This window comes from Cyprinodon variegatus, unplaced genomic scaffold (genome assembly GCF_000732505.1).
Source record: "Cyprinodon variegatus isolate N-32 unplaced genomic scaffold, C_variegatus-1.0 Scaffold324, whole genome shotgun sequence".
Lineage (NCBI taxonomy): Eukaryota > Metazoa > Chordata > Actinopteri > Cyprinodontiformes > Cyprinodontidae > Cyprinodon > Cyprinodon variegatus.
The window spans coordinates 474,745-502,104 of record NW_015150777.1 but is presented as its reverse complement, the minus strand read 5'-3'; the positions used below and the strand labels follow the sequence as shown (position 1 = coordinate 502,104).

Sequence of the window (27,360 nt, the reverse complement as noted above, 5' to 3'; positions counted from 1 at the left end):
CCTGCCCAGACTCCACTGACTAACAAGTCCAATGTTGTCTCTCTTTAGATTTTTATCTCATTAATTTGTAGCTGCAGCAATCACTACTTTGTGTATTCAGATAGAGGAAGACCTGCATAGTCCTTCATATTTACTGGGAATCTTGCTCTCATTTTAAGCTTCTAACTTCAAAGCAGAACCTCCAACTGAAAAAATCCCACCTTTTATTCATAAGAAGCTGTTAAAGGATGGTTATTTTTACAAAATTAAAGAGACATCAGTGAATATTATTGCAAGGATTGGTTTATTTTAAACTGATGCCATACTTGCATACATAGATACTAAGCAGGGCATCATTAGCCAAGAATGCAGATATTTTGTCTTCTGATGTCAGGAAACGGGTTTCTATCTTAAACCTGTCCATATTTACAGCCAGAGCAATAAGTAAAAGCTAAGCTATTAAAGTTGTTAATTGGAAGGTGACAAATGAAAATCTTCTGATTCTTTTGCAAAATAGGGACCTCTCATGATCCAAGTCTTACATGTATTATATTATACACCAGTATAAGGCATCTAGAGGCTACTTGATAGTTTGGGTAGCATCCTAGGAAGAATGTAGAAAGTTTTATGTTTGAGGCCTTTTCTTTGTGTGGATGGGTTTGTACAATTTCAATCATTATCAAAGCAAATAAAGAAATTAAAAATACAACAATTTCATAAATTAAAAGGAATGAAATGTGTAAATATGTGCAATTGTTGTTCCAATGAGAGTTTTTTTTTTTTTTAACAAAGTCTGCTTCTGTTAGCTACAAATATCTCGATATATCTGTTGCTTCATACTTCAAACCTATCCTACCTTCCATATAAACATCTGCAGGTATCTTTTGCCAGTATTTCCCCCCAATAAACCTTTATGAGGTTAACCTTTTTGATCGCGCTAACCGGGTCTGGACATTTTAAATGAAATCTCACGCAATTTTCTAGAGGTGGTTTCTAAGGAAGGAAGAAAATTACAGAAAAAAAAAGTTACACATTTGAACTAATTTACCTCTAGAAAGCTTAACCGCCCCAACTCTCACTTCCTCTATTTCCATGATGCAGTCATAAAGTTACACAGTAGTCCTCCCCCTCCTTCTTCATCCAGGCCTCAGCCTGCCTAAGAACCACACCCTGTCTAGTACCTCATGCCTGCTGTTGGCCTTCTACAAACAACAATCACACAAGCAAATCAAACACACACACACTAATCTAAACTCAGGTTTGTTTACTACTTTCTGTCCATGCTCTGATGTTATCCACCAACACAGCCTTGTCTTCCCCCCATTGAATGAGACAAGTAGATCAAGTGTCACTTTTACCGCACTTCTCATAGACATGCCTCCTTTCATGTTACTTGTAGGGAGAAGGGGTAGGACATATGGAAGGGGAGGTTTCAAGCCTGGGAAATATCTAGGGAGCAGCTTTTCTGCTGAGAGAGCGCCACCCAGTGGCAGACTGGCACTACTACAGTGTAAAAATAAATAGATTTTTTCATATTAGTATTTTTCAAACCAGTTTTAGATGAACCAAACCAAAATGTACAAAAATAGAGTGTAACTAAGTAGATATTTTTGGCAGGTCTTATGACTAAATCAGCTTTTCACAACTTTTGGGGGATTATTATCTTCTTTTCTCTCCAGTGTTACTGTAATTCACTGAAGTTTGGAAAATATTCATATTCATAAAAACAAATGAGTTTTAGGTAAGAACCCACCATAGCTTAAGATGCTAGACTTTGACATCTTGATCCTTTTACTTTAACCATTTTATTGTGATTATTCCAAAGATGTTTTTGCTTACAGTCCTTTTGGTGATCTGGTTTGAGTCAAGCTGCAGCCCTAGGCTTGTGCTCTTGCATTTGACTTAAATATGTTGGTAGTAGAGGAGCTCATGGTCTGTTAATCAATTGCCATGCCCAGGTCCTTTGAAAACAAAAGGAGCCCTCCATTCCACACAACCTATAAGTGCTGCTGGTTTTTTTTGCATGATGTGTGCATCAACGACATACATTTCTACTTTGGTCTCATCGTGTGGTTTATCCCGGCATCAGTAAAGGACAGACTTCTAAGACCTGTAGAAGCTGATGTCAACCTCTTTTATTTTTTTATTTAACAGTGCTTGTGCTTACAGTACATTTGTTAAAGATGTATTTTTAGTATTTTATGGTTCCTGATCTTTGTGCCTGTGTTTTTCCAGGAGACTCAGGATCCCTCTGCTGTGCTGTGGCTGGATGAGATCCAGGATGCCATCTTGAAGGCAAATCAAGACACAAAGGAGGCCTTGCAGTGTAAGGAAACTCGGAGTTATGCTACCTTGTGGTTTCCAACGTTGCGCTTGTTAGGAACTTGTAAATGTTGATGTTTGCATTTGTACCTACAGTCTCACAGTCCATCCAGGCCATTAATGAGGCAGTTGGCGTTGGGGACCCTGCTCAGACTCTGGCTGCTCTGCGCAATCCTGGAGCAGGACTCTACGGTGTCACCTCTGAGTGTGCACAAACCTATCAGGATGACTTGGCCAAAATTAAAGAGGAGAAGAAGAACGAAGGTGAGGAGACATTAAAATATTTTAATCCTAAATAGGATTGTTGTTGATGTCTTTATTCTACACAATTATCATGTAGATGCTAATTTAAAGTAGTCTTTATAAGATAGAATGATTTGAGAATAAGACTTTGGGCTGTAACTAAGAAACAGACAGTAACTTACTGTACTTCACTTTAAAGGTTGAAAGAAAAGGTTGAAAAAAGGTTTGTGTTGAACTATGGTTAATAAATAAAAACACTAACAGATACAGACTTTGATGAACAAATATGCCAACTTTCATCTTTCTACAAAAACGAATGAAGCCATGATAACAATACAAAAAAGGGGGGTCATTTTGAAAGATTTCAGTTGGAAATTTAACCGATTTAATGCCCCCAAACAAAGTAGCTACATGTCCAAACCATACATGATATGAAGGTCTGATGATTATATGTGCATGTTTCATATTTGTACATCAAACGGTTAGGAAGAGGCAGTGATATGTTGTTTAGCCACCGTCTCCCATTACTATTCTGACTTAATAGCCTGTATGATGTTGTGTCAAACAAATGTCTGTAACTTTGGAATTATAAGTCGTACCAATGTCATTCTTGCACCGTTTAATTCATGACGGATAGGGGAAAAATGCTTTACACAGCACTCTGTGAAAAAAGAGGAAAATGTGAAAAATGTATAAAAGTTTGTGTTGTATGTCTTAATAAATCATAACAGATACAGAAATAATGTTTAGACCGTAGGAATCAGTAGACTTTGATGAACAAATATGCCAACTTTCATGTTTCTACCAAAGAATATTTGGCCACGGTGACGATGTAAAAATGTGATTTGTTTTGAAAGATTTCAATCTGAGACTTTTTCCCAAAATCAATGTTTTCCTATGACCAAACATCTCAGCTAAACAGCTAAACCATAAATGATATAAAAAAAAAATAAAAAAGCAGTTATATTTTCACATGGGGCCTGTTAGCCTAACCCTAAATTAAGGAAATATTTAGAGACTACTCTATGTAATTATTCGGTTTACTTTAGTGTGATCAGTACATATAAAAAGATGAAACTTTTACTGAGCTGTAATCATGATGTTTTGGGCTATTTATCTGGGTTTTTGCTGGGATATTGCAAATTAGTTTTGATAATGAAACTTCAATAGTTTAAAGAAATCTAAAACCGGGAGTGAAAAAAACTCAAACTGCTACAGTTGGATTTGGCAAAAAAAAAGAACTGCCGGTAAGACTTTTTATCTTCATAATATCTCAGCATCTCAGCAGCGTCACCCTGTTTGCTCTCCTTCTACTGCTGAATGATCTAAATCTGTGAGCACTCAGAAACAATATATGCTTGAACCTTTTGCACTTTAAACTCTGGTGAACCACCCAAAAATATATCTCCAAAAGTCTTTTGCATGAACATAACTTCCATCAGCAATCCAACCTTATCCTCTTGGAAACATGTTTATCTTTCTTTTTGTCATAAAGTGTCTTTAAGGCCTTTGTTACTTTTAGCGATCAGCCTTTGAACCCAGGGATTTTCCAACTCTGCACTTTGACCTCTAGCTGCAGCTGCTTTGTTTTCTTAAGCTTCTGATGCTTTTCCTTTTTTCTTAAATAAGGCTTTGTGGTTTATTGGGGTTACATAATAATAATTATAATAATAATAGTTGAACTTTTTCTCACGTTGGAGAATTTTACCTCTGCATTTAACCTTGGCCAGCAGTGGGCTTCCATAGTGCGGAGCCTGGGGAGCACTGTGGGATTAAGGGTCTTTGCTCAGGGGTCCAGAGTGCAGGCTGTGGGGATCGAACCGAGTACTTGCAACCTTCTTAGAGCAACACTCCCCCACTACATGAATAACTTAAAAGAAAAATAATTTTTCTGTCCAGGTGATAACGGCAGTGATTGGGTCAAACACTGGGTGAAGGGAGGACATAACTACTACTACAACTTACAGACCAAGGAGGGCACTTGGGTGGAGCCCGAAAGCTTCGTACCAAACAACACTCACATCAACAAGGAAGAGATCCAGGTAGGGATCTGCTTATGGGCCTCACCTAAAGCTTGAAGCCCTATTTAACCATTTGCTATCTCTTATCAGGGGGTTGTTTCTGGGGTGACCACAGCCTATAACCGGGAGCAGCTCTGGCTTGCCAATGAGACTTTAATCACAAAGCTTCAGGCTCGATGTCGCGGTTACCTGGTGAGAAATGGACTCAAGGAGCGGATGAACTTCCTGAAATCTCAGGACCCTGCTGTGACATGCATCCAGGTGAGAGATCTGGGACTAAATAAACATTAACATTAAAGATTAGTTAATCTGATAGCAGAATCTTTTCATCTTAGGCTCACTGGAAAGGGTACAAACAGAGGAAAGCGTTCCAGGACCGCAAGCAGTACCTGAAAGATCACACAAAAGAGGCCGTTAAGGTAACATTAGAAAGAAGTTGCTGCAATCTGTAGAGTGATTATAGAAATGAAGCAATGAAAACTGATAGTTTTCTTTCTTTTTCAGATTCAGTCTGTGGTTCGAATGCATCAGGCTCGTAAGAAGTATAAAGATCGTCTCAAGTACTTCCAAGATCATGTGAGTTTTTTAACCCAGGATTCTGTTTCTGTAAAAGGCCCTTAGGGTTTTGTTGGCTAACATTAGTAAGCAGTTGCAGCTCTGCTCCAAGCCCCTCCCACATGGCCAAGCTTATCGCCATATCTCTAAAGAAATCCTCGGCAGTCTTACCGAGGAAGCTCATTTCATTTCATTTCAGCCACTTGTGTCTGGGATCTTATTCTTTAAATAAATGACCCAAATTTCCCCCAGACTTTAGTCTAACTAATTAACTAATGTCTGGGGGGAAAGATTTTCTCACCGACTTTTGGAAAATGGGCAATAATTTATCCAATATTACCTTTGTTTGTGTGACATGACATTTTGTTTATTTGTCTATAACATTTATACATTACAAAATACGAGAGAGCATATGATTACTTTCTCAGGGTGTTTTATGTGGTGCCATTTCTTCTGACTTCTGACTCGCTCTAGATTAAGATCTCTTGATCAACCCAGTGATTAATGTTTTGTTCTGCAGATCGACGATGTGGTGAAGATTCAGGCTTTCATCAGGGCCAACAAGGCGAGGGATGACTACAAAACTCTCAGTAAGTTGGATGGCCAAACAAATAATTCGTCTTTAACTTAAGGGATCATCTGACATTGTTATGAACCTTCCCCAGTCAATGCTGAAAATCCCCCAATGGCGGTGGTAAGGAAGTTTGTCCACCTGCTAGACCACAGTGACCAGGACTTTCAGGAGGAACTGGAGCTGATGCGGCTGCGTGAGGAAGTGGTCACCAACATCCGCTCCAATCAGCAGCTGGAGAATGACCTCAACTTGATGGATATCAAGATTGGGCTGCTGGTGAAGAATAAAATTACCCTGCAGGAGGTAGTGTCGCACAGCAAGAAGCTGACCAAGAAGAATAAGACCCAGCTGTCAGATATGATGATGATGAACAAGCAGAGGGGAGGCCTGAAGGCTCTCAGCAAAGAGAAGAGAGTCAAGCTTGAGGCCTACCAGCATCTCTTTTACCTCTTACAGGTGAGGACACATAAACATTTGTTTTTTATTGAATTCCTACAGATTTCTCTGCCTGATAATAAGTCTGTCAATGTCCCATTCCTTTTAGACCAACCCGACATATCTGGCCAAGTTGATCTTCCAGATGCCACAAAATAAATCCACGAAATTTATGGACTCTGTCATCTTCACCTTGTATAACTATGCCTCAAACCAGAGAGAGGAGTACCTGCTGCTAAAGCTCTTCAAAACTGCTCTGCAGGAGGAGATCAAGTAAGAAACAAGATCCTGATACGAAATTTCCTGGCTTTAATATGAAGAATGAATTCATCCTTAAAATAAGTCTCCTCAGGCTCTTCTCATCATCAAGCCATGTCGATTTTCCTGGACTAGTAAACTGCTTTGGCTTTACATTAACGTCCATCTTTATGGACAGCTTCACACACCTTAATGAGAACCATTATAACCCAGTTGATGTTCCTTATTTGAAAATGCATCTGATGTGAAAGTTTTATGGTTCAATTGGCTCTCAGAGACTAAGCTTTAGTCTCTCTGTTTAAATAATGTAAATAATGTCTCCAGTCTTACTGGAAAGCCTGGTGATGCTGTGGAAAGGTAGAATTATATTGAAAGATTCAGATGGACATGGAGTTTAAGAAATCCCCCTTGCATTTGTCAGCCAGTGATGGAGAAGGAAACTAACAGTATTAGCCAATCAGAAGAAGTTTATGCAAGTAGCTGTTTTTTGTAGCAATTTCTAGACAAACATACCTGAAAACACATAAATCAATGTATTAATTGTGTACCATGTATCATTCATTATCTGATTAAAGCATACCTGTATGGTACAAAAAGCCTGATCTGTGAATCTGCTTATAGGTCAAAAGTGGACCAGATGAAGGAGATTGTCACAGGAAACCCAACGGTAATAAAGATGGTGGTGAGCTTCCACAGAGGCGCACGAGGACAGAATGCGCTGAGGCAGATTCTAGCACCTGTGGTGAAGGAGATCATGGATGATAAAACGCTAAACATCAAGACGGACCCAGTGGACATCTACAAGAGCTGGGTGAACCAGATGGAGACACAGACTGGAGAGGCCAGGTGAGCACAGATGGTGGGGTTGCTACTTTACAACAAGCTGCAATGTGGGAAAAATACTGTCTTTGACACATGTGATTATAATGCAGGCAATGACCAAAAAGGTGACTAAAAGAAATAAACATTATTCACCGAAGGAGGACTATAACGGAAGTTTTGATGTACTTCTGTACTTTTTGTTGCAGGATACACTAGCATTTAAAAGAAGGTCGCCAATTATAAAAGACAGCTGAAATTCTGATTTCAGGTAGAGATGCACTGATTGATACCTGGATCGGATATTGGTGATTTGATATCTGATATCAGAGATCAAATCCAGTGCGCTTTACATGGAACTGAAATTTCTTTTCTTTTTTTTTCCGACTTATTTGTTAATAATAGTCCCTTTCCCACTGTTCGAAAAACCCAGGAAAGGGACCAGGGAACCAAATGCGGATTGTAAGCTGATTTACCCGGGTTTGAAAATTCGAAACAAGCTGATCTTCCTGAAATAATATAAAGTAAAAGTACATCAGCCTGTATCCGATTCAGTTGGAAAAAAAATGGGTCGGTGCATCTCTAATTTTAGGTCTTAACTGCACAAAGGCTTTGCTCAGAGTCTGCGGTCTTTTAATTCAATCCATATCTGGTCAGACTGGTGCAAATAAGTGATTCATTTGACATGTGAAGTATTTCAGAGTTGGTATGTTTGTTTCTATTCTCCTACAGCTCATTGAGGATCACTGTATTGACAGTTAACGTAGTAGGTCTGTGTAAAGTGTTTCCAAAGGTGTACCTTGTTTCTGCTAGATTCAGGGATGGGCACCAGTCCCCCAAAAGAAACTGAACTGACATTATAGAATGTAGCATTTGCCCTATTTGCAGGACAAAAAAGGATCAACTCTCTCAATTTCTTTGTTTTGTGTAGTTTAACCCTCTTTCTCTAGCACGTCAGTTCATCTAATAATGGAGCAATAGGAAAAAAACAAACCTAATCTTTGTCCTGGTTCCCCTCTATGCTGAAGACAGTCAAATCTAACTTTTATTATCTTTCTATGCATCGCTTCAGCAAAGCAGAGCAATACATAAAAATGATCCTGTTTGATTGATCTCTTTTATTTAAATTGTGTGAAAATTAAGATGCTTAATGAGCTGTGGTCCAGATCTGAGGCTGCATTACATCTGGCATTCTTTCACTTATTAATTATCAAATATTTGTTTTGGTACTTTATTCTTACATCAATGGTTTAATTTAACTTACCTTTAGCCCACAATGATTACTTCACTGTAGATTTAAGTTAAAACAATATAAAAGTTTACATTTTCAGTTAACAACGAGGTGACCCGAAAAGATAATATACAAAAATAACTATTGTTCTTTTTAATTAGATGTGGCCCATCAATCAATTTAACCCATTATCATTTTAAACAAACTATTCTTATAACTGCTGAGGTGCCTTTATTTGACATCTAGATGGTTTTTAATTTGGGAGACCTCTTTGCAATCACCCTAATATTTTGCAGTTGGGAATCTGTCTGACTCACTTTAATAAAAGTTAAAATACAAGATAACTTTAAGATTAAATCTATCAGATGTGTGAATAACTTTGGGTTTTATGTGCTGTTCTGGAAATGTTTGAATTAGGCCCTGAGAAGTAATACACTCAACAAATTCTTCAATTAAATGAAGAATACTGTATTGATATCCTAAAGCTAACTTTTAAAAAGTAAACCTCAAATATTCTTGAGGTAATCACTAGTCTGACTGCTAGCATAAACAGTAATGTTTCAAAAAGGTATTATACAAAAATATATCAACAAACCTCAGTGTAACCTTTTGGAAACATTGGGTTTAAGGCTGAACGGGTCGGTGTATCGGTAATTGAGATTCAGCCTTGGTGATACAGCTCCTTCTTCGTTCTCTTGTTGACAGTAAGCTTCCGTATGACGTCACTCCAGAACAGGCCATGTCTCACGAAGAGGTGAGGACAAGACTGGAAGCCTCCATTAAAAACATGAAGACCATCACTGACAGATTCCTGTCTGCGATAATCGTCTCGGTGGACAAGATTCCGTACGTTCCTCATTTCTAACATCATGAATAAATATGTGTTGATTTCTTTGTTTATTTCCCAACATGACCAGACTTTCTCGATTGAAATGTGTTTTTATCTGACTTTTGTGTCTCAGATATGGAATGCGATTCATCTCCAAGGTGCTAAAGGACACTCTACATGAGAAGTTCCCAGATTCTACAGAGGATGAGCTGCTCAAGGTTTGCATCTAAAATAAATATCTTATTTTACTCTGCTAAAGGTCAGTGCCTGCCAACAACACGTATTTATGCTGCATGACCAACAGCAGCAGCTAATAATCAGACCGACTTACTAGTGTTGACTATAAAGAGGACTAATGCAGTATAGTCTTTTCCCCTTACCTTTATATTTAAGTATCACATTAGAAAGTATTACTTTATAACTGTACATATAATGTGTGCAAAACCAGAAATGCTTAAATTGTAATATTCAGTAGGTCATAATTCAGTTGCTAACATGAGCACAACACTATTTTTGTTCAGTAAGGGAAAAAAATAGAGCATTCTCTCTAATGGAAGCAGCTGAGACGGTGAGGCTCAGGGACAACTTAATAGATTAGAGGAGAATAGAATTCAACTTTATTGTTTTAACATTTTCACAATTACAAAGCAATGAAATGTAGTTTGTATCTATCCAGAAGTGCTTTACTGGATATTAATATTTATTCACATGTGTACAGAGACTATGTATGTATGGACTATAAATAGATTTTAGTGGGGTTATAATACAGGATAAATAATGACAGATAATAGCAGATAAAAGGTTTACAGATGATATATAGCTATAGTTTAGAAGACCGTGTAAGTGGGGTTGGATCCATAGTTGTTTTAAGAACATCAGTCTTTGATAAAAGCTATGCTGCATGTTGGAGCAACAGTGCAGCCTAAAGAACATCGTATTATATGGCATGGGAAAGTAAATACCAATACTTCACTCTATACGGAGAACCAAGAAAATGTAAAAAAGCAGCACTCGTTCTACAAATGTCTATGTAAGTAAAAGTAAAAAAAAAAAAAAAACACTATTCAAAATCGTCATAACATTTGAATCTGAATGACAGAGTTGGGTAAACAAACTACAGAAACAACATATCCTTTATACTGTATATTGCCTTAACCTCCATACCATACATATTTTAGCAGATAAATGTAAAATCAAAACACAAAAATTCTGTATAAAAAAAAAACACTAATTTGAGTGAAACTAAAACTATACCTGTGTGTGCTGCATTTTAGGTTAAAATCATGGTTGTTTTTAGGTGTGAGGGACGTAAAGTTACCCATAGTGAGTACAGTACATTGAAAAGTGAGTTACTTAAGTAAATGTGACAGAGTAGATTTAACTAGTTGCTACCCACCTCTGACAGTGAAAGGCAAATTTTAGCACCAACCAATATGACAATAAATAGTTGCAGGCCCCCTGAAGTCAATCATAATAATAAACTCTAAGCATTAGTATACTAATTCAAACTTGGACACAAGTCCATTGTATTGTTTTAACTCTTTTGGAACTAATGTATGCATTATTAACATTGAATAATTATAAGGGTGTGTATTATGATGCCTGCATGCTAATGTGGGCATTTATCACAATAATTAGCAACGGATGTGAGAATCTTAACGTCAGTTGTAATTAAATGTGGATTTTTCATACTAATGTTTCCATTAGTCAAAACAAACTATGGATGATGGTATACTAATAGATCTGTAGTCAACCGTTGAAGCCTGTAAGCCAATGTTTGCATTAATCACAATTATCAACTATAGATGCTGACTTGCTAATGTTTCACATGTATTACAATGACAAACTGTGAATCATTATATGTTAATAACAAACTGTGTGTTATAATGCTAATGCTGGCATTAATCACAGTATTCAACGTGAATATTAACTTTTAGGTTATTTTATGTGAAGTGTGTTTAATTGGCCCGTTTGCTCCAGCCCATCATTTTTCCTCACTGGTGCCACTCATTAAACCGTTTCCATGCCCGTGTCCTTCCAGTTCTTGTTTGTTATACATCTCTTTCCTTTTCTTTCTCTTGGTGTTGCCCTTTTCCTTCCACCTTTCCAACCAGCTCCAGTCTCTCTTTGCCGATTTTCTGCTGCCCCTCTAATCTCTGCTGATATTAAGGTGAGCCATGCCACCCTTTTAGGCTTTCTTTTCATGCTGATCTCTATCTCGTACTAATTTCTGCATCTTCTCATAATTGTGCTAAAAGGTTTCTAAAATGGAGGAAAAAAATGTGAACACAGTTGTTTTCTACTTAAATTCTAATACGATTATCTTATGATTATCAAATGATTTTAACACTAAAGTGTGTGACTATGCTGCTTTCATTGAGCGTTATCATTTAAAGGGATTGACCCATTTAGTTATGCACTTTCCAGATTGTGGGGAACCTTTTGTATTACCGCTACATGAACCCTGCCATTGTGGCACCAGATGCCTTTGACATTATTGAGGTGTCTGCTGGTGGTCAGCTCACAACTGAGCAGAGAAGAAACCTGGGTTCTGTTGCCAAGATGCTTCAACATGCTGCGTCCAACAAGATGTTCCTGGGAGACAACGCTCACCTCAATCCCATCAATGAATATCTCACCTCCTCCTACCAGAAGTTCAGGTCTGAAATGTTAATGAATATTTACAGTTGAATGTGTTGCCTTGGCTTTTTTTCCCCTGATTTTATTTAATGATATTTTCCCCTTTCTATCATAGGCGTTTCTTTTTGGCTGCATGCGATGTTCATTCACTTGAAGATAAATTTAATGTGGACCAGTACTCAGACCTGGTCACCGTCACCAAACCAGTCATCTATATCTCAATTGGAGAGATCATAAACACTCACACTGTAGGTTAAGATCACGCAATTCTGAATACTTAAAATTTTCTTAGGCGTTTTGATTAAAACAGCAATGTCTTGTGTTCCATTAGCTGCTGTTGGACCACCAGGACGCCATTGCTCCAGAGCACAATGACCCCATCCATGAGCTGCTGGAGGACCTGGGCGAGGTTCCCACTGTGGAGTCTCTCATTGGTGAGTGCGGACGGTCAAAATAACAGTAACAATATGAGGAAAGCAGGATTGCCGTTTTAGTTTAGATCAAATGTAACCTCTTTGAATCTTAGTTGATTTTAAGCTGCAGTGTGGCCGGTACGTCTAAGCAGGTAATTGTAGAGGGTTATCTTTGGTTAGAGAATTGGGGCAATTGATGTTTCAATCCAGCAGCATCAGAAAAGCACAATAATTAACCTTGAGGTTTATCTAAATACAGTGTCAAAGTCTGTTTTAGGTACTTTGACTCCCCAATTTCTTTGCATCAGAAACTTAAGTATTTCTTTTCTTTCCAATTAGAACCGTTCATGTTGAAACAGGCAACCCACAGACTCTGTACTAGAAATTTAAGAATATCTTGTGATGTTAAAATGTTTTTAGAATTTATCCTATCGAGTAAGTTGCTCGTTATGCAGTTATTGAGTTCATCATAGCCACGTCAGGCTAATTTACAAATCCTCTCCAATTTTTAATTCCTTTGTTTGGCAGCATTCTGGGTTCAATCTCATTTCATGCCTTTAGCTGGTTTGTTCCAAAATTTACATTTCAAGTAATTACTTATTATTAAGGCTAAAATAAACTGACTGCTTTACGGTGGAGATGGTGACTAGTAAAATAGACTCTGAACTGACCCTTTCTGCCCCTATTGGCACCACCTCAGGTGAAAATCCTCTTCCTCCGGACGATCCCAACAAAGAGCTGATGGGGAAGACGGAGGTTTCGCTGACTCTTACCAACAAGTTTGATGTCCCTGGTGAAGCCAACACCGAGATGGACGCCAGGACACTCCTGCTGAAGTAGGTCTGGTGCCAACAGGTAGATCTGTTGATGTCTATTCAGAACCATTCTGATCTATCGTTTGTCGTTTTTAGCACCAAGAGGCTCATCGTAGACGTCATCCGGTTCCAGCCCGGGGAAACCCTGACTGAGATCTTGGATTCAACAGCTTCTCCGGAGCAGGTCAGAAACATGCGAGTAGAGTCATTATTATAGGGTGCCCAGCTTTACACCTCATCCACAGAGTTTTTCTATGATTAGATTAGAAAACTACAGTGTTACCTTAGGGCACAAAACGGGAACTTGTTTTTCCAATATGGTTAAAAATAAATGCTGACTTTGTGACTGATCAAGTTCAAATAGAGTTGCACTTCCCATCTCTTTGACAACATCCTCTTTTTGAAAAATTTTAAATTCCTGACCCAAAGAAAGTCTTTCGTTTGGTTCTTCTACAGTACCATGAGTGACATTCATTATACTGTCCATCTACTGTAGATTTACACCAAATCAGTTCACGAAGTGTTGAACATCTTATGTTTAATGAAATATCTTCTTGTTTTTCTATTTTTAAACTAATGCATTATCTTTCGTTGTTTAGTTTCTTAATTACTCAGGCTGCTCTCAAGTCTGAAAGCAATTTTAGAGATCAGGCTAATCCAAAGAAGAACTTTTTAATAAGCTCGAACTGTTAAAACCATCCAGTCTGGCTGCTTTAAACTACAGTTCTTATCAAAACTAGAATCTGTAGGTGTTTAGTTCTTTTTTTATTTTTTCCTAATCATTACTTGATCAAAGGTTGCTTAATTACCTTTTTTACCTCCACTTATATTTGGTCAAATACCCTCATCCATAAAAATCAAGTAATTTACTATTTGTAGCCGTCAAGCTTCTGGAATACTGCTGTCCGGATGTTTTGTTGGGACATTCTTCCCAGAGAGGCATCTGACCCTAGAATAGTGGAACACTTCATAGAAGTAGTTTGTTTTCAGACTTTTAGGCTACATTCACACTGCAGGCCTTAATGCTTAATCCCTTTTTTTTGTTTGTTTTTTTTCGTTGCTGTTCACATTTCCAAATATATGCGACTTGTATGTGATCTCCTGTGTGAATTGCATTCATACAACGTAAGTGTCCCACATGTGCATTAGGGGACGCAATGACGTCACAAGCAAACGTGCTCTGTGTTTATGGAAGTAAACATGGATGGTAGTGCTGGAGCGCATCTAGTTATCTTTCCCAACCTTAACAACTCAGTCTTTTCAAGACAGTTAAGAAAAAGACTGCTCTCCACATTATTGCCCGTTATGGTTGTTGTTTTTGTTCCTGCTTCTGTGTAGCAAGAAGCAGAATAGTGACCTTTGTTGTGTATTAATGACGCTCTGGTCAGATGAATGCAACCTGGCCGTTCAGACACAGGTCGCATTTGAAAATATCGGATTCAGGTTTGCATTGGAAAAAAATCAGATCTGTGTTGTTCAGACTGCCATGAAAAGCTAAGGTACAGGTTGCATATGGGCAAAAAGAAAGAAGGATTTGGGTCACTTCAGGCTGTAGTAGCCTCAGATGATAAGTTATATGGAGATCAGAATAAACAGCTAAAACTACGCTTTTGTATCTATCAGCTCCAAGTGGCTATGGAGGCATGTGGGAGACAAATAGCAGATACTTTTTCTGGGTGACATCACAGTAACGGATAACAGCCCCAATACTGATTCAAAGTCAGATACTGTAAACGCATTAGACGGAAGAGGGTGCCAAATGGATGGTTAAGAAACAAAAGCAGGATTGGAACAAATGTGAAGTAGGTTGTCAAAGTAATTCCCAGATGAAAAGACAAAGATTGGGATGTTTGCCTTGGTGACTAGTAGTGTGTTTGGACTAGTTAATGTCAGGTTTTCAGGCCTCAGAACGCTGTACCAACTGTACATGATGGTGGTGGAGTCATGAAGGTGGGCTGTTTCTGTACCAGTAGGAATGTAATTTTTTTTTCACCATTGATGGAGTAATAAAACCTGAGGAGTTTTTCATTTTAGCCGTGGATCAACAAACACACATCTGAAACTTTGAAAAGCTAACAATAAGCTTCTGGAAAGGCCTTCCATACAAGCTAAAAGTCAACTCCATTCCAGAAAACCATTTAGTTTATGAATGATGAATGAGGTCTACTAACTCTCCTTGACTGGGTTGTTGGTTCATGGCTGGTCAGAAGCCATGAACCAGCAAGAGTCTGGTTGATGGTGGTTTAACCAAGTTGAAATTTGCAAACAGACAATAATCCAAATATTACATTGGGTGTAGGCCTATATTTGTAATGCAACTATTACAATTGTTGAAAGGCTGAAAGATTTTTGTATTTTTTTTTTTTTTGCCCATTATAAACAAAGAATACCTGTAAGAAAAATACCAAGCTTAACATTTTTCCTTTAGAAACTAGAATTTCCCCATTGTGAGACAATAAAGGAATTGTCTATTTTCTATTTAGTATTTTGGGTCCTTATTGTTATGGTTTGTGTTTTCAGGAAGCAGAGTACCAGCGTGCCATGCAAAGGAGGGCGATCAGGGATGCAAAAACCCCAGAGAAGATGAAGCAGGTGAAGCCGGTGGTTGATGACAGCCTAACCCTGCAGGGGAAGAAGGACAAAATAAAGAGCAACCTGCAGAGACTGGCAGAACTTGGAAAGGTCCACCCAGAGAACCGCTACCAGGACCTCATCAACGACATTGCCAAGGTTTTGAAAAAAAAATAAAACATAGACAATTGTTCTAAAGAGGTCTGCATTTGAAATAACAACCTCCTCATTGATTCAATGTATGTATCTGTATGTCCCCCACAGGATATCAGGAATCAGAGACGGTATCGGCAGCGCAGGAAAGCCGAGCTGGTGAAGCTTCAGCAAACCAACTCGGCCCTGAATTCAAAAACCACCTTTTTCAACATGCAGATAGATTCTTACAATCAGTACATCAAGACATGCATGGACAACCTGGCCAGCAAGGGCAAGTGAGTGGACTTGATTCATTTAATGTTATTTGTAGGTTTTATGATTGGTCAGCGTTGCACTGGCAGGTTTAAGATAGGAGTAGGAGAGAGGAGTCGATTAAAATCATAACTTTTTCATTTTTAAAAAGAAACTCGGCCATTGTTTAGAAAGCAAACCAGTCCTCATCTATGTCTTCTACTGCTTACGGATTTATATCCTGCTTAGAAAGCTTTGTTTATTTATTTGATGCACAAATATGAAAATCATGTTTTTCTATCAAACTACCGGTATGTGTTTATGTTCTCTAGCTGGTAAGGTTATTTATATTTATTTTTCTGTTCATTCGCTATTTACCGTATGTAATTACCTTTTTTAGGAGAAAGGATGAAATGGAGCTGATCTGCTTTTCTTGCATTGCTTTATATTACAGGGAGGTAGTTTAATGTAAAAAACGTGCAAAAAATTTAAACCACTTCAGAAAGATATTCCATCCATCCATCCATTATCTGACACGCTTGTCCCAATTGGGGTCGCGAGGGGTGCTGGTGCCTATCTCCAGCAATCAATGGGCGAGAGGCTGGGTACACCCTGGACAGGTCGCCAGTCCATCCCAGTCAGAAAGATAGTATCTCTTGAAAATGTGTTTTCCTTGAAGCTTTTTAAAATGCATTTATATTTATTTTAAACTCTCTGAAAGTCTGACTTTTGGGGAATTTGTTTCTTTTTAGTTTTCTTTCATTTTCAGTCTGGTTCCTTAATTTTTTCAGAGAAATATTTGTGACAGAATTAATCTAATTTTGAATTATGCATAAGCTCATATTGACCTCCTGCTGGTCATCAGCTATGTGACTTAAACAAACTTTGTCATGTTGTATAAACAAAGTGTATACAAAAGGAAATTTCCATGCATACAGCTTTTCAACAGTGAAGGAGCAGCTTACAACGGTGAAATTAACAAATGTGCCTATATATTCCTCCTACAATCAACATGTTTTGTGAGATTTTGGTTTTTAAGCTTGAAAAAAAAGCGACTCTAGTGGCTAAATTAACAAGAAGTTCTGCTCTTTCTTTACTGTTTCACTGCAACAAACTATCAACCTGACAGAGGAGTTTCAAAATTCAAAACTAAATCTATAGTAAAAACATATAGACGGAGAATCTACCTTTAAAACAAAGCAAACAAAGAAAAACCTTTATGGACTTGTAAAAAATCCTTTTTTTTGTTTGTTTTTTTGCTTTTAGGTTGTCAAAGAAACCAGGCGACAACAAGGCCAAGAAGAGTAAGCAGGTTTCACAGAAATACACAGCAGCTCGGCTCCATGAGAAGGGAGTGCTGATCTCTATAGATGACCTGCAGCCCAACCAGTGAGTCTTGAACTCCAACACGATTCCTCCTCTTTAACACTTGCAGTTTTAATGGATGAGCAAACATGACTGCGTCTTTTCTACTGCTGCAAATCAGCTGTGAGTTCTGACTGAATCTGTTTTCCTACTACAGGTACAAGAATGCTATTTTCGAGATCTCTCCTTCGGAGACTGTTGGTGTGTTTGACGTGAAGGCCAAGTTCATGGGCGTGCACTTGGAGACGTTACCGATAGAATATCAGGTAAATATCATCCATGTAGGTGGAGCTGTGAGAATCCGGTTGTCTAATTGGTATTTTGTACCAATTAGGCATTTTGTAAACATTCGATGTCTTTGTTAAAGAAAACTTTCAAACTTTGTATGGGGAAAAAAAAGAAACTTTTATCAGTAAGCTTAATCTTTTGCTCATCTCTCTCTCACTCGTCATGTCTCCCAGGACCTCCTCCAGCTGCAGTATGAAGGCGTGGCGGTGATGAAGCTCTTCGACAAGGCCACTGTAAACGTCAACCTGCTCATCTTCTTGCTCAACAAGAAATTTTATGGAAAATAAAAAAAAAATGAGAAGGAGCAAAGAGCTACAGACACTGAAACGAAACAACCGAACCCAAGGGCTGCTTTAAAGCCCCTTCTCTACTTCACCTCTCATTTCTGCCTATGCAAATTCCTGTGCATTATTTTTTATATCAGGTTTATCTCCACATCTGCTCTTATGTCCATTTTTGTTCCATGCATCTCATTGGATAGCTGCAGGAAGTGAGATTTGTATGTTTTTTTTATTTTTTTTTTTGCTTGTATTATTCTGAAAATTTTGTGCATGGGGATTATTTTAAAGATCCTTCTATGTAAAAACACTTTGTTTCCTTGTCAGCTGTCGGATTACCATATGATATATAGAGATCTAAGCATCAGTAGTAAAGTACTTAGCAGCATGTTAAAGTCCAGGCGTTTACCTGTACTGATCTCATGCCTCTGTTGCTCCTAAGAGAGATTTACAATAAAAACAGATTTTTCTTTTTTGAGGGGGTAAATTGGACTGTTTACTTTGCCGTGCAATTTAAACTTTTGAGGAAATTATTCTATTGTATTTGATTTTTTTTTTTTTTTATAAGACATTCACCCAATATCTAAAGTTTCAATATTTTTAGGTTTTTTTTTTTATTTTTAATTTTGCTGTTCTATTTGATTGTTCCCTTTTTTTTTTTTTTTTTTTTTTGGGAAGAATGGACTATGGACATGACAAATTAACATCATGCTCCTTTAATCCAGCTCGTAGTATATATAATATATATATTTGAATATTTATCCACTTTAGCCCATTTATCTTCTACAATCAAAATGGGTCTATGATTGCTGCAATGAGGACATGTCTGCTGATTTTGCAAAGACTCTGTTGTATCTTGAACGGAACTTTAATTTCTTTTCAAACATCTTCAAAATGCATCAAATTTGTCTTTATTTATATTTTATATGTTGTCAGTTTCTAATGAACGATAGCTTATGTTTGCAAAGCCTGAGACGGATGTCCTGCATGAGCTTAAGGATGTGCAGTATTACATTAATTAAGGGGTGGGAGGGGTTCCAGCAGATGGCGCAGTACTCCACAAAGTTTTTCCAAGCATTCAGATCGCTTTGGCCTGACTATGCTGACTTCATTATGTGGTTGTTCAGTTTTCAGCCTGTATAAAGTTACCAGAGGATGACGTGGATCTGAACAGTGTGGGATTATGTCCTGATGCATAGTCTGATGTGTACTCTACCTGTTTTAGAATAAAGCTCCTGCAGTGCAATGTGGTTGTTTGTGCTTGCTGCAGTTCAACAAGAAGTATGTTTCACATTCTACACCATGGGGTATTTAAGTCATATGGGACACGGGGGCTTTAATGTCTTTGATGTTTCCTGGCTTAAACGTACCCTAAAATGGAATACATGTACCTTCATTTAAGAACTAACATAAACTTTTGTCTTTTAAATAGCTGCCTGCAGTGTGGATGCTGTGCTTTTTGACACCTATACTGTCACTGTCAATTTATAAAAAAAAAAAAAATCCCAAACATCCGCAAGCTTTTTTTTAGAATTGGACTGTAATGATGTTTTCTTACAAAAGCTAGATTATTTTGACAATGTCAATGATTGAACAGTTGTTTTTTTTTATGCTTTGCAGGTGGGGTAGTGGATCCAGTATCAATTTAAAAAAATTGGTGACACCATTAGCAGTGATATAAATGTGCTTCAGAATAGAATATAATGGCTGTGGAGCTGAGGCTTTGCCAGCAGACAGAGCCCTCTTCCTCTGGTTCTTGCTTGTAGCGACAGATTGTTGCATTACTGTCAATGAATACATTTGGCACACCCTTGCTTAAAATGAGAATGAGAAGGTTTTCCTTGTTTTAACCTCAGACATTTCATGGCTGCTGAAGTGTGAGATAGCAGAGAGATCTGGAAAGCTGAGTGAGGGAATTAGGAAGATTATAGAAGGTTATCAGATTGGTAAACCCTTTAATCAGGTTCCCAAACATTTGAAATCAATCATGTCAATGAAAAGCAAATAGTCTACAATTGGAGGTACATTTACAACAACTCTAACAATACTCAACTGCAGCTGTTAAGCAATTTTGCCTTAAAAGGAGACTATCAGAGGCTAAATAAAGTTTACAAAACACCTAATATGTCATCAGAGGACCTATAAAAGTCTGCTGGTTTTCTTAATATGTGAGCGCATTTCTACAGCACAAAAAAAGGAACTTAAATTGAGATTTCAGTGGAGGTGTGCACAGGGGAAATGTTTAACCTTTAAGAAATACAAGAAGGTTAGACTGAAGTATATCAGAGAGACTGGAGACTCATATCAAGCTTAATGGGATAATGTTCTTTTAACAGATGAGTCTACAACTGAAATGTTGGAGGACATGTTCTGGTGTCCAAACAGAGCTTTACAGGACAAGAACCTCTGCCTGCTGTTAGACATGGATGTGGACGTTTCATGGCTTGGGGATGCTATGCCAGATCATTACCTTTCTAGCTCTCCATAAAATCCACCAAGACATTATTTGTTGTACCCAAAGGTGCTTAAAAAAATCCCATTAAATCCAAAGCAGAAATGGACTCAGCAATCCAATAACTCAACATGTAACAGTTAATCTATCTGGATAAAAAAAATATACACAAAATCCTGGTCAGACACCTGATTTTTGACCGAACGCAAAGCCTTGGTGTGTCTTAATCAGCTGAAATCAAAGATCTCACAGGTGAGAGTTATAAGTCCAAGCTTTCCTGTCATAAATGGAACAAGGTACTATGCAGCACTTCATAAAGGATGTGTTTCTTTTTAACTTAAGTAATAGTATTTAAAAGTGTAAACAAATCAGTATTTTGTTGATTAAAAAACAAAGTGTAGGCGTTGATATTTGAATAACGTTTAATTAACTTAATATAAATTCTGCCCTAATTTCCTTTTGTGTATCTCTATGTTAATGCTTTATCTATTTTTATTTTTTATTTTTGAAGAGATAAGAGCAAATAACTCAACAAGGGTTTAACAGGACAGGAACTGGAAAGAGTATAAAGTGATAAAATGAAGATAAAGCTTTTTCTTTTTTCTGCCATTTCACGGATTCAAAATTTTATTTCCATGCCTAAAGATCAGGCTGAAAACAGGAAAAAAAGAAACAAACAAAAAAACAATCTTGTGATCCAACCGTGAAATGGTTAATAATCCAAGATACTATCGGCTGGGTAACTTTGTCTCCCTCGTGTGGCCACCGGCAGTACTGACTGTGTTTAACAAGGTAATGTTTTTCTCGCAGGCAGCAGCAGCAGTAGTATTGGGAATAACAAGCCTGTGGATCTCACCGCCGTTCCTGGCTCCGTCATTCCTGTACTCTTTAGCTAAAGGAAATCTGCGGACTTTTCTGAAATTATAAAGAACTAAAGTCTGGTAGTGGGGAGGAAAAAAACAAAAAAACGAGCCTGTCCCTCAGAGCTGCTTTATCTTCATGGAGTCGTCGGACTGGAGTTTGTCTCAGATCTCCGCGCTGTCCGTGGATTAACTCGGTACTCGCCTCTTCTCCGGAGACCTCAGATATATCTATCCAACTATCAGCGTGGACTGTTTCGCTCAGTTGGGGGCTGGTTGCTCTCATTTGGGGGGGATAAAGTAGAAATTCAATGAATGCGGGACCAACGGACACTTGTTGAAACACTGTTTACGCTTTGCTGTTTGTCTCAACATTTAGCTGACGGCGTTATTAACTCCAGTTTCCTTTTAGCACACAGGATACGAAAAAGGGATAAATTGTAAACAATTAAAGAGATGGTCCGACCAGCAGCTTAGCTAACAGGTTAGCTGCCGCTGTTCGTTCATATGTTAGCAATAACATGCTAACATCATCTTAACGTTCAGACAATTAGTTTGTGGAAAAGCGCTAAAATGAAGTTAAATGCGCAGATAAGTTGCCGTCGGTGTTTCCTGTCTGTTCTCGAAACTACAGCGTGATTTTCAAGCAACTAGAAAGGGAGTTTTAATCTATTCTGTTGTAAGTCATCGATTGACAACTTTTATGACAGCTTAACGTTAGCTTAGCCGCATTAGCCCGGAGAGCCGAACTAAATCAGTTTGCGGCAACCTGGTTCTGGCGCTCATGTGCGGAGGGTTTATTGGGACTCTAATGGATCTGCAGGGGCGTTCTCAGATAGGTCTTGGAAGATCATAAAGCTCCCGCTCCATCTCTCCGGAACCGTCCTCCACTTTTGTTTCCCCTCGGTAAAGTTTGAAAAACTGCGGCCCGCACAATGTCCGGCTCCGCGGGCACAGGTGGCTCCAACCCCAGGAAGTTCAGCGAGAAGATCGCGCTGCACAACCAGAAGCAAGCTGAGGAGACCCGGGCCTTTGAGCAGCTGATGACCGACCTCAACGTATCCAGGGTAAATATACAAGCATTTTCATTTAGAACTGATCCTGTGAGCCCAGAGAGCAGCTGCTGCTCTCACAGATTTGGCTGAGATTTTGTGCTCTGAGTCCAACACGTGTAGCTTTGTAGAGTTTGAATTAATTGCAAAATGTAATGAAAATAAAATAAAAATCTACAGTTTTGCTTTTATGCGTGGAGCCTGATCCTGACACACAGGGTCCACTGTCCTGCACATTGGAGACGCCCCCTTCCAGAGGCGTAGCCAGAAAAGTTTTATAAGGGTGGCCAGGCAACAACCAGTGTACACTGAGGGGTGGCTGAAAGTAGATAGGCACCACAACCTCATTCATATTTTCTAAATAAAGACAAACTATACAGCCTTTGCTAACAAATAGACAAATATATTCAAACATCCATGCTTTCTAGATAAAGCCGGGCGTATACTGTGCGAATTTGGGGAGATTTTCCAGTCGTGCGAGAATCTTTAGATTGGGCCGACTTTCAGCCTGATTGTGCGTCTTGAAGTGTACAGGGATTACATTGGTCAGCCTCTCACGACCACCTCCCGATCAGGAATCGTGAGGTTGCTTGATTTTCTGCCGACCGTCATCATGCATCGCTCAGGGTGCATGTGCAAAGAAGGATCGTTTTTTTTTATTCTTCCTCTCAGATGTAAACACAGAAGCATGGCAGGGGTTCAAGTGAAATGGAGTTTTTTCTGTAAAATTGACAGACCATAGTAGCCATGTCTTTGTTCAATTATGTCCTCGCCTTTTCTTCTCAGGTTTTCAGCACAAAATTGCTCAAATTGCCAAGGCAGCGTTTCACTCTAGTGAGCTTCATATTCCTCTTCCACTCATTTTGTTTCCGGATAGACGAGTTAGAGTGGCGCCATCTCACTGTGGAGCTGAGTCCGACGAGGTTTTTAGGTGTACAGTGTGAGCAGGTATATCGCATTGGAGCATCGGGCCGGACATAAATCGTTAGCTGTGAACTTGCGAAACCCTGCAGTTAGTCGTAGAGTGTGGGCAGTAGCTGCGTGCAACGATTGAAAGAAATCGCACAGTATATGCCCATCTTAAAAGGTATAGTGGATAAAATTCTTTCAGGTTTGAGTTTTGGGTGAACATTTTTTCCATTGTCTCTACTTACCTACTTTTATCAGAAATCATTCTGCATAAAATTGACATTAACAAGTACTAATATCTACATAAAATTATTATTGAATAAGTTTTAATAAAATCTTTATCTATCTATGGTTTCAGTGAAGAGTCCTATGTGACTTGCAGAGACGCATTATTTCTCTTTACCCCATAAAACACAAAATCTATTTCTGAAAAGAGCAGGAATTCTGTACTTATCATCTTTAATGTTAGTATATTGATGTCCATAATATACCACAGTGTTTTTGTTGTCAAGCAAGTGTTAATATATGAAAAATGTAAATATTTCTAATCATCCACTTGAGAGTATTACTGTTGCCACCATCCGTATTAGAGGGAAATAAATGGTAGGGGTGGCCAATGATTGGCTAAGGGTGGCCATGGCCACCCATGGCCCCCATCTACCTCCGTTCCTGCACGCTTCCTCCAACACGCCTCATTCAAACGGCTGAATTACCTAATTTGCCTGTCATTAAGTCCTGCTGAATCCCATTAATGATCCTTTCATTTAGATCAGGAAACACAGAACCAGCGAAGTTTAAGAATACATATTAAATATGCAGCTCTATAGATTAACTGATTAAGCAAATGAAGAGTTCAAAACCTCTGCAGCAGTGTCCCAAAAGTGCAGAAGATTCATTGATTGGATAAAATTGATTGTAAAAAATGAGAGGTTTTTTTCTTTTCATGCTAGAAGTGATCAATTGTAGTGCTCAGACGACAAGGAAAACAGAAAAAAATCAAAATGACAGTGAAAGCTGCAGAAAAGTATCTTGAAGTTAGAAATTTAAACTGGGAAATAAATGATTGAAAGCATGATGGGAAAACCAATAGGACCATCAAAAACTGGCAGAGTGAAGATAACTTAAATATAAATAAAAAATTATGAGAGCAAATGTGATTAAGTATTTATTATGTTGGGTTAAGTTAGACAGTTCGGGAAAATATTATTTTATTTTATTTATAAATTTTTTCTGGGGGTGATTCTTGTTTCCTTGTTTAACTCCTTATCATTTGGTGGCGGTAATGCACTTTTAACTAGTCTGTAAATCAAACAATTTGGAACTAATAAGCTATTACTGCTTTACTGGCACTGATACAGCAACCAGTACAATAGAATCCCATGCAAACGGCGCTGTGTATGAATATTTGGTAATAGGCTAAGAATTAAAAAGCTTCATTCATTATTTTATTTGCTTTTCATACAATTGAAACAACGGCTAAATAATTAAGAACTTCTAGGAAGCTGTAGTTTTTATAAAATCTCTCCATGACAGGAGACGTCACTTGTCTGGATGTTTCAGTTTGGAAGGTGTGATGGACATTTTTTTAACAGTCAGTGGACCATAATAAAGATCAATGAATATGATTAGTGATAATAAAAAAAGAGCATCCCTGTGGTTTCTCCTCTATGAATCCAGTAAAACTGAATTGTTCTGCACATCCTCTCTGGATGTTGTTGGGTTTTTTTCTTGGGCGGCTTTTCTTTTGAAAAATAAAATGCAATGGTTCTTTTTCTTTTTGTGGATCTCCTATGGGTTTGAGAGGCAAACGTAAAAGCTTTGAGAATTAAAATACTTGTGTTGGTTTAATTAGTCCTAAATTCCAACGGGAGATTATTAAACTAGACTGAGCAATAATTATTTAACTTGGAACAAAACATGGACTAAAACTGGGACTAAAAAAGGCACCAGGTAAAGAGAAAAACCATTTGATGTGATCCTACACTCGGTCTCCGTATCAATAATTTAAGCTAGCTGCTGTATTTTTTTATTCATATTTACTCAAGTACTCGATTGCTTAAAATCTTCAATAACTTACAAAGAGAATTATCCTTGTCCAGATTAGATAAGATAAAAATTAAAATGACATACCTCATAACAACTGTCTTTTAAAATATCTGGCACAGTGAATAGGTGGGAATACAGACTGGATGAACCTGGCTTGTCCTACTGTGTTAGCACTAAGGTTGTATTAAAAACGCGGACTGGATTTTGATCACCATGATGTTTATACATAAATAAGTGGAACAGTTTTAATGTGTGTCATTTTTTAGTGTGAGTGTGTGAAGACCCTTCGATGGGTGAGTCTCACTCCCAAAGTGTGAGAGTTGACCGCCCTGCATGCTTTATCGGTTATTTCTACGTCCGTTTTAGTTATTAATGGTTTCTGAAAGTATTATGTATCTGTAGTGTTGTTATTAGGTAAATGTTAACTTATATTTTTCTGGTTCTCTTGCAGACGTTTGCAACTTAGAGTTTAAACATTTCTGGTTTTATTTTATCTTTATATATTTATGCAAACTGTTTTCTCACCGAACCACTTAATTGTAATTTTTTTGTTTATTCTCTCGGTATGTTTGATTACTCAGTAATTTGATAATTTGTAGTGTCTCAGCAGTAGTGTTGTATATGATGCAGCACATACATGTTAAAGAAGGGCTCCATAAATATTTGATTGGCCAGGAGTAAAGCTTTCAATAACACCTTTTCTTGATGTTTAAATCTAATTCCCTGCACCTTAATTTTAAAGATTTTACAACTTTTTAACTGTATTTAGTTTTCGCTTCTTTTTTTTTTTTTTTTTTTTTTTTTTTATAAATGTTTCATAGGAACAGTTTAGGGTTAGGAAAACTTACAGGAGGAAACATCCATGTGATTTTATAAAGCGTGTGTAAATGTCTGACTTTACCTGTTGCCCAGACGAAAGCAAGCATGATTAAAACATTAGCTACATCTTGCATAAGATCCTCACTCATGTGTTTTGTCTTTGCCTCCCTATAAATGCACAGGTGCAGTTTCAGAAGGTCCAGCAGCTTCGTTTGTCGCAGTCACGGGCGCCGTACTACGGAGGCTCCCTTCCAAATGTCAACCAAATTGGCAACGCCAACGCAGATTTTCAGGTTGGAAAATCAGAATGTGTTTGCAGAGGGTGAAATGTAATGTTCAGAGCTGAATCAAGGACACGATTTTCTGAAGGGTATTGTTCAGTATATCAGCCAGCTCAAAGACTTTCATCTTGGCTTTAGTTTAATCCACTGCAGTTATTTTTTTTTTCTTCTGATGATTTTAGAACCTTTAGAACAGTCTATTGTAAAATCAGATGAAGAATGTTTTTCTTATTTCAGCTGTTTGCATATGATAACATCTACATCCCTGTAGCTTCACGAATTAACCAGAGGCTATTTTTCCTTTTATGCATGGTACTGGAAATTAAAGCAAGTTTAACTATGTATTTTAACTGGATAGAAGGGATAAATGAAAGACATGAAACATGGAGGTTTTCTTTTGAATCTTCTTATCTTGAGGCCATGTTCTGCCAGATCAAGGCCTCTCTCATTTTTTTCTCTGCCAATTCTGACCCACAGCCTCTCCAAATGTCTAATTCTACTTTAAGAGCAGCTTTTTACAGTGAACTAAACTCACATGGAGTTATTAAGTTAGCTAGAAACTATGAATAATTTAGATGTTTGAGATCTAAGATCAACATATAAATCCTCAGCAGTCCTTAAAGGTTTTCACTCCTCTTTTTATTTTAAACATTTTTCTTAGTGTTTTTTTTTAATTTTAAACATCTTTCTTAGTTCTCTGTTTTCCTTTATTTTAAACACTTTTCTTAGTTTAGGTTTTTTTTCTTTATTTTAAACATTTTTCTTAGTTTAGTGTTTTTTTCTTTATTTTAAACATTTTAGTTAGTTTTGTGTTTTCCTGTGGTGGCAGAGTTTCTCTGTTGTACAGCCCTCTGTATCTGTGTCAGCTCTCTCAGGAGTGCTGGGAGTCTGTCCAGGTAAAGGCGGCCTTTTTTTTTT

At 37.9% G+C, this 27,360-nt stretch overlaps 2 protein-coding genes across 7 annotated transcripts in view; both read left to right on the top strand.

Moving 5' to 3' along the window:
- The window catches only part of iqgap1 (IQ motif containing GTPase activating protein 1), a 32,570-nt gene extending 13,891 nt beyond the window's left edge, over positions 1–18,679 (top strand). The window contains exons 14-35 of the mRNA XM_015384836.1: positions 2,215–2,305; positions 2,398–2,565; positions 4,444–4,586; positions 4,656–4,826; positions 4,901–4,984; positions 5,070–5,141; positions 5,641–5,710; positions 5,786–6,150; positions 6,239–6,402; positions 7,009–7,233; positions 9,143–9,283; positions 9,400–9,484; positions 11,694–11,926; positions 12,022–12,154; positions 12,238–12,340; positions 13,020–13,155; positions 13,231–13,318; positions 15,655–15,864; positions 15,970–16,136; positions 17,359–17,481; positions 17,615–17,723; positions 17,919–18,679. Of these exons, the coding sequence (XP_015240322.1) occupies positions 2,215–2,305; positions 2,398–2,565; positions 4,444–4,586; positions 4,656–4,826; positions 4,901–4,984; positions 5,070–5,141; positions 5,641–5,710; positions 5,786–6,150; positions 6,239–6,402; positions 7,009–7,233; positions 9,143–9,283; positions 9,400–9,484; positions 11,694–11,926; positions 12,022–12,154; positions 12,238–12,340; positions 13,020–13,155; positions 13,231–13,318; positions 15,655–15,864; positions 15,970–16,136; positions 17,359–17,481; positions 17,615–17,723; positions 17,919–18,032 (3,195 nt within the window). The 3' untranslated portion in view covers positions 18,033–18,679. The remainder of the gene's footprint in view (positions 1–2,214; positions 2,306–2,397; positions 2,566–4,443; positions 4,587–4,655; positions 4,827–4,900; positions 4,985–5,069; positions 5,142–5,640; positions 5,711–5,785; positions 6,151–6,238; positions 6,403–7,008; positions 7,234–9,142; positions 9,284–9,399; positions 9,485–11,693; positions 11,927–12,021; positions 12,155–12,237; positions 12,341–13,019; positions 13,156–13,230; positions 13,319–15,654; positions 15,865–15,969; positions 16,137–17,358; positions 17,482–17,614; positions 17,724–17,918) is intronic.
- Positions 18,680–21,204: 2,525 nt separating this feature from the next.
- Positions 21,205–27,360, top strand: part of crtc3 (CREB regulated transcription coactivator 3) — a 56,331-nt gene continuing 50,175 nt past the window's right edge. For 3 of the 6 annotated variants that reach the window (XM_015384826.1, XM_015384825.1, XM_015384822.1), the window contains exons 1-2: positions 21,206–22,402; positions 26,344–26,454. In XM_015384826.1, coding sequence (XP_015240312.1) covers positions 22,271–22,402; positions 26,344–26,454 — 243 coding nt within the window. In that variant the 5' untranslated portion in view covers positions 21,206–22,270. Of the gene's footprint in view, positions 22,403–26,343; positions 26,455–27,360 lie in introns of all 6 variants that reach the window. The other 3 variants (XM_015384828.1, XM_015384824.1, XM_015384823.1) reach the window with 2 other exon arrangements.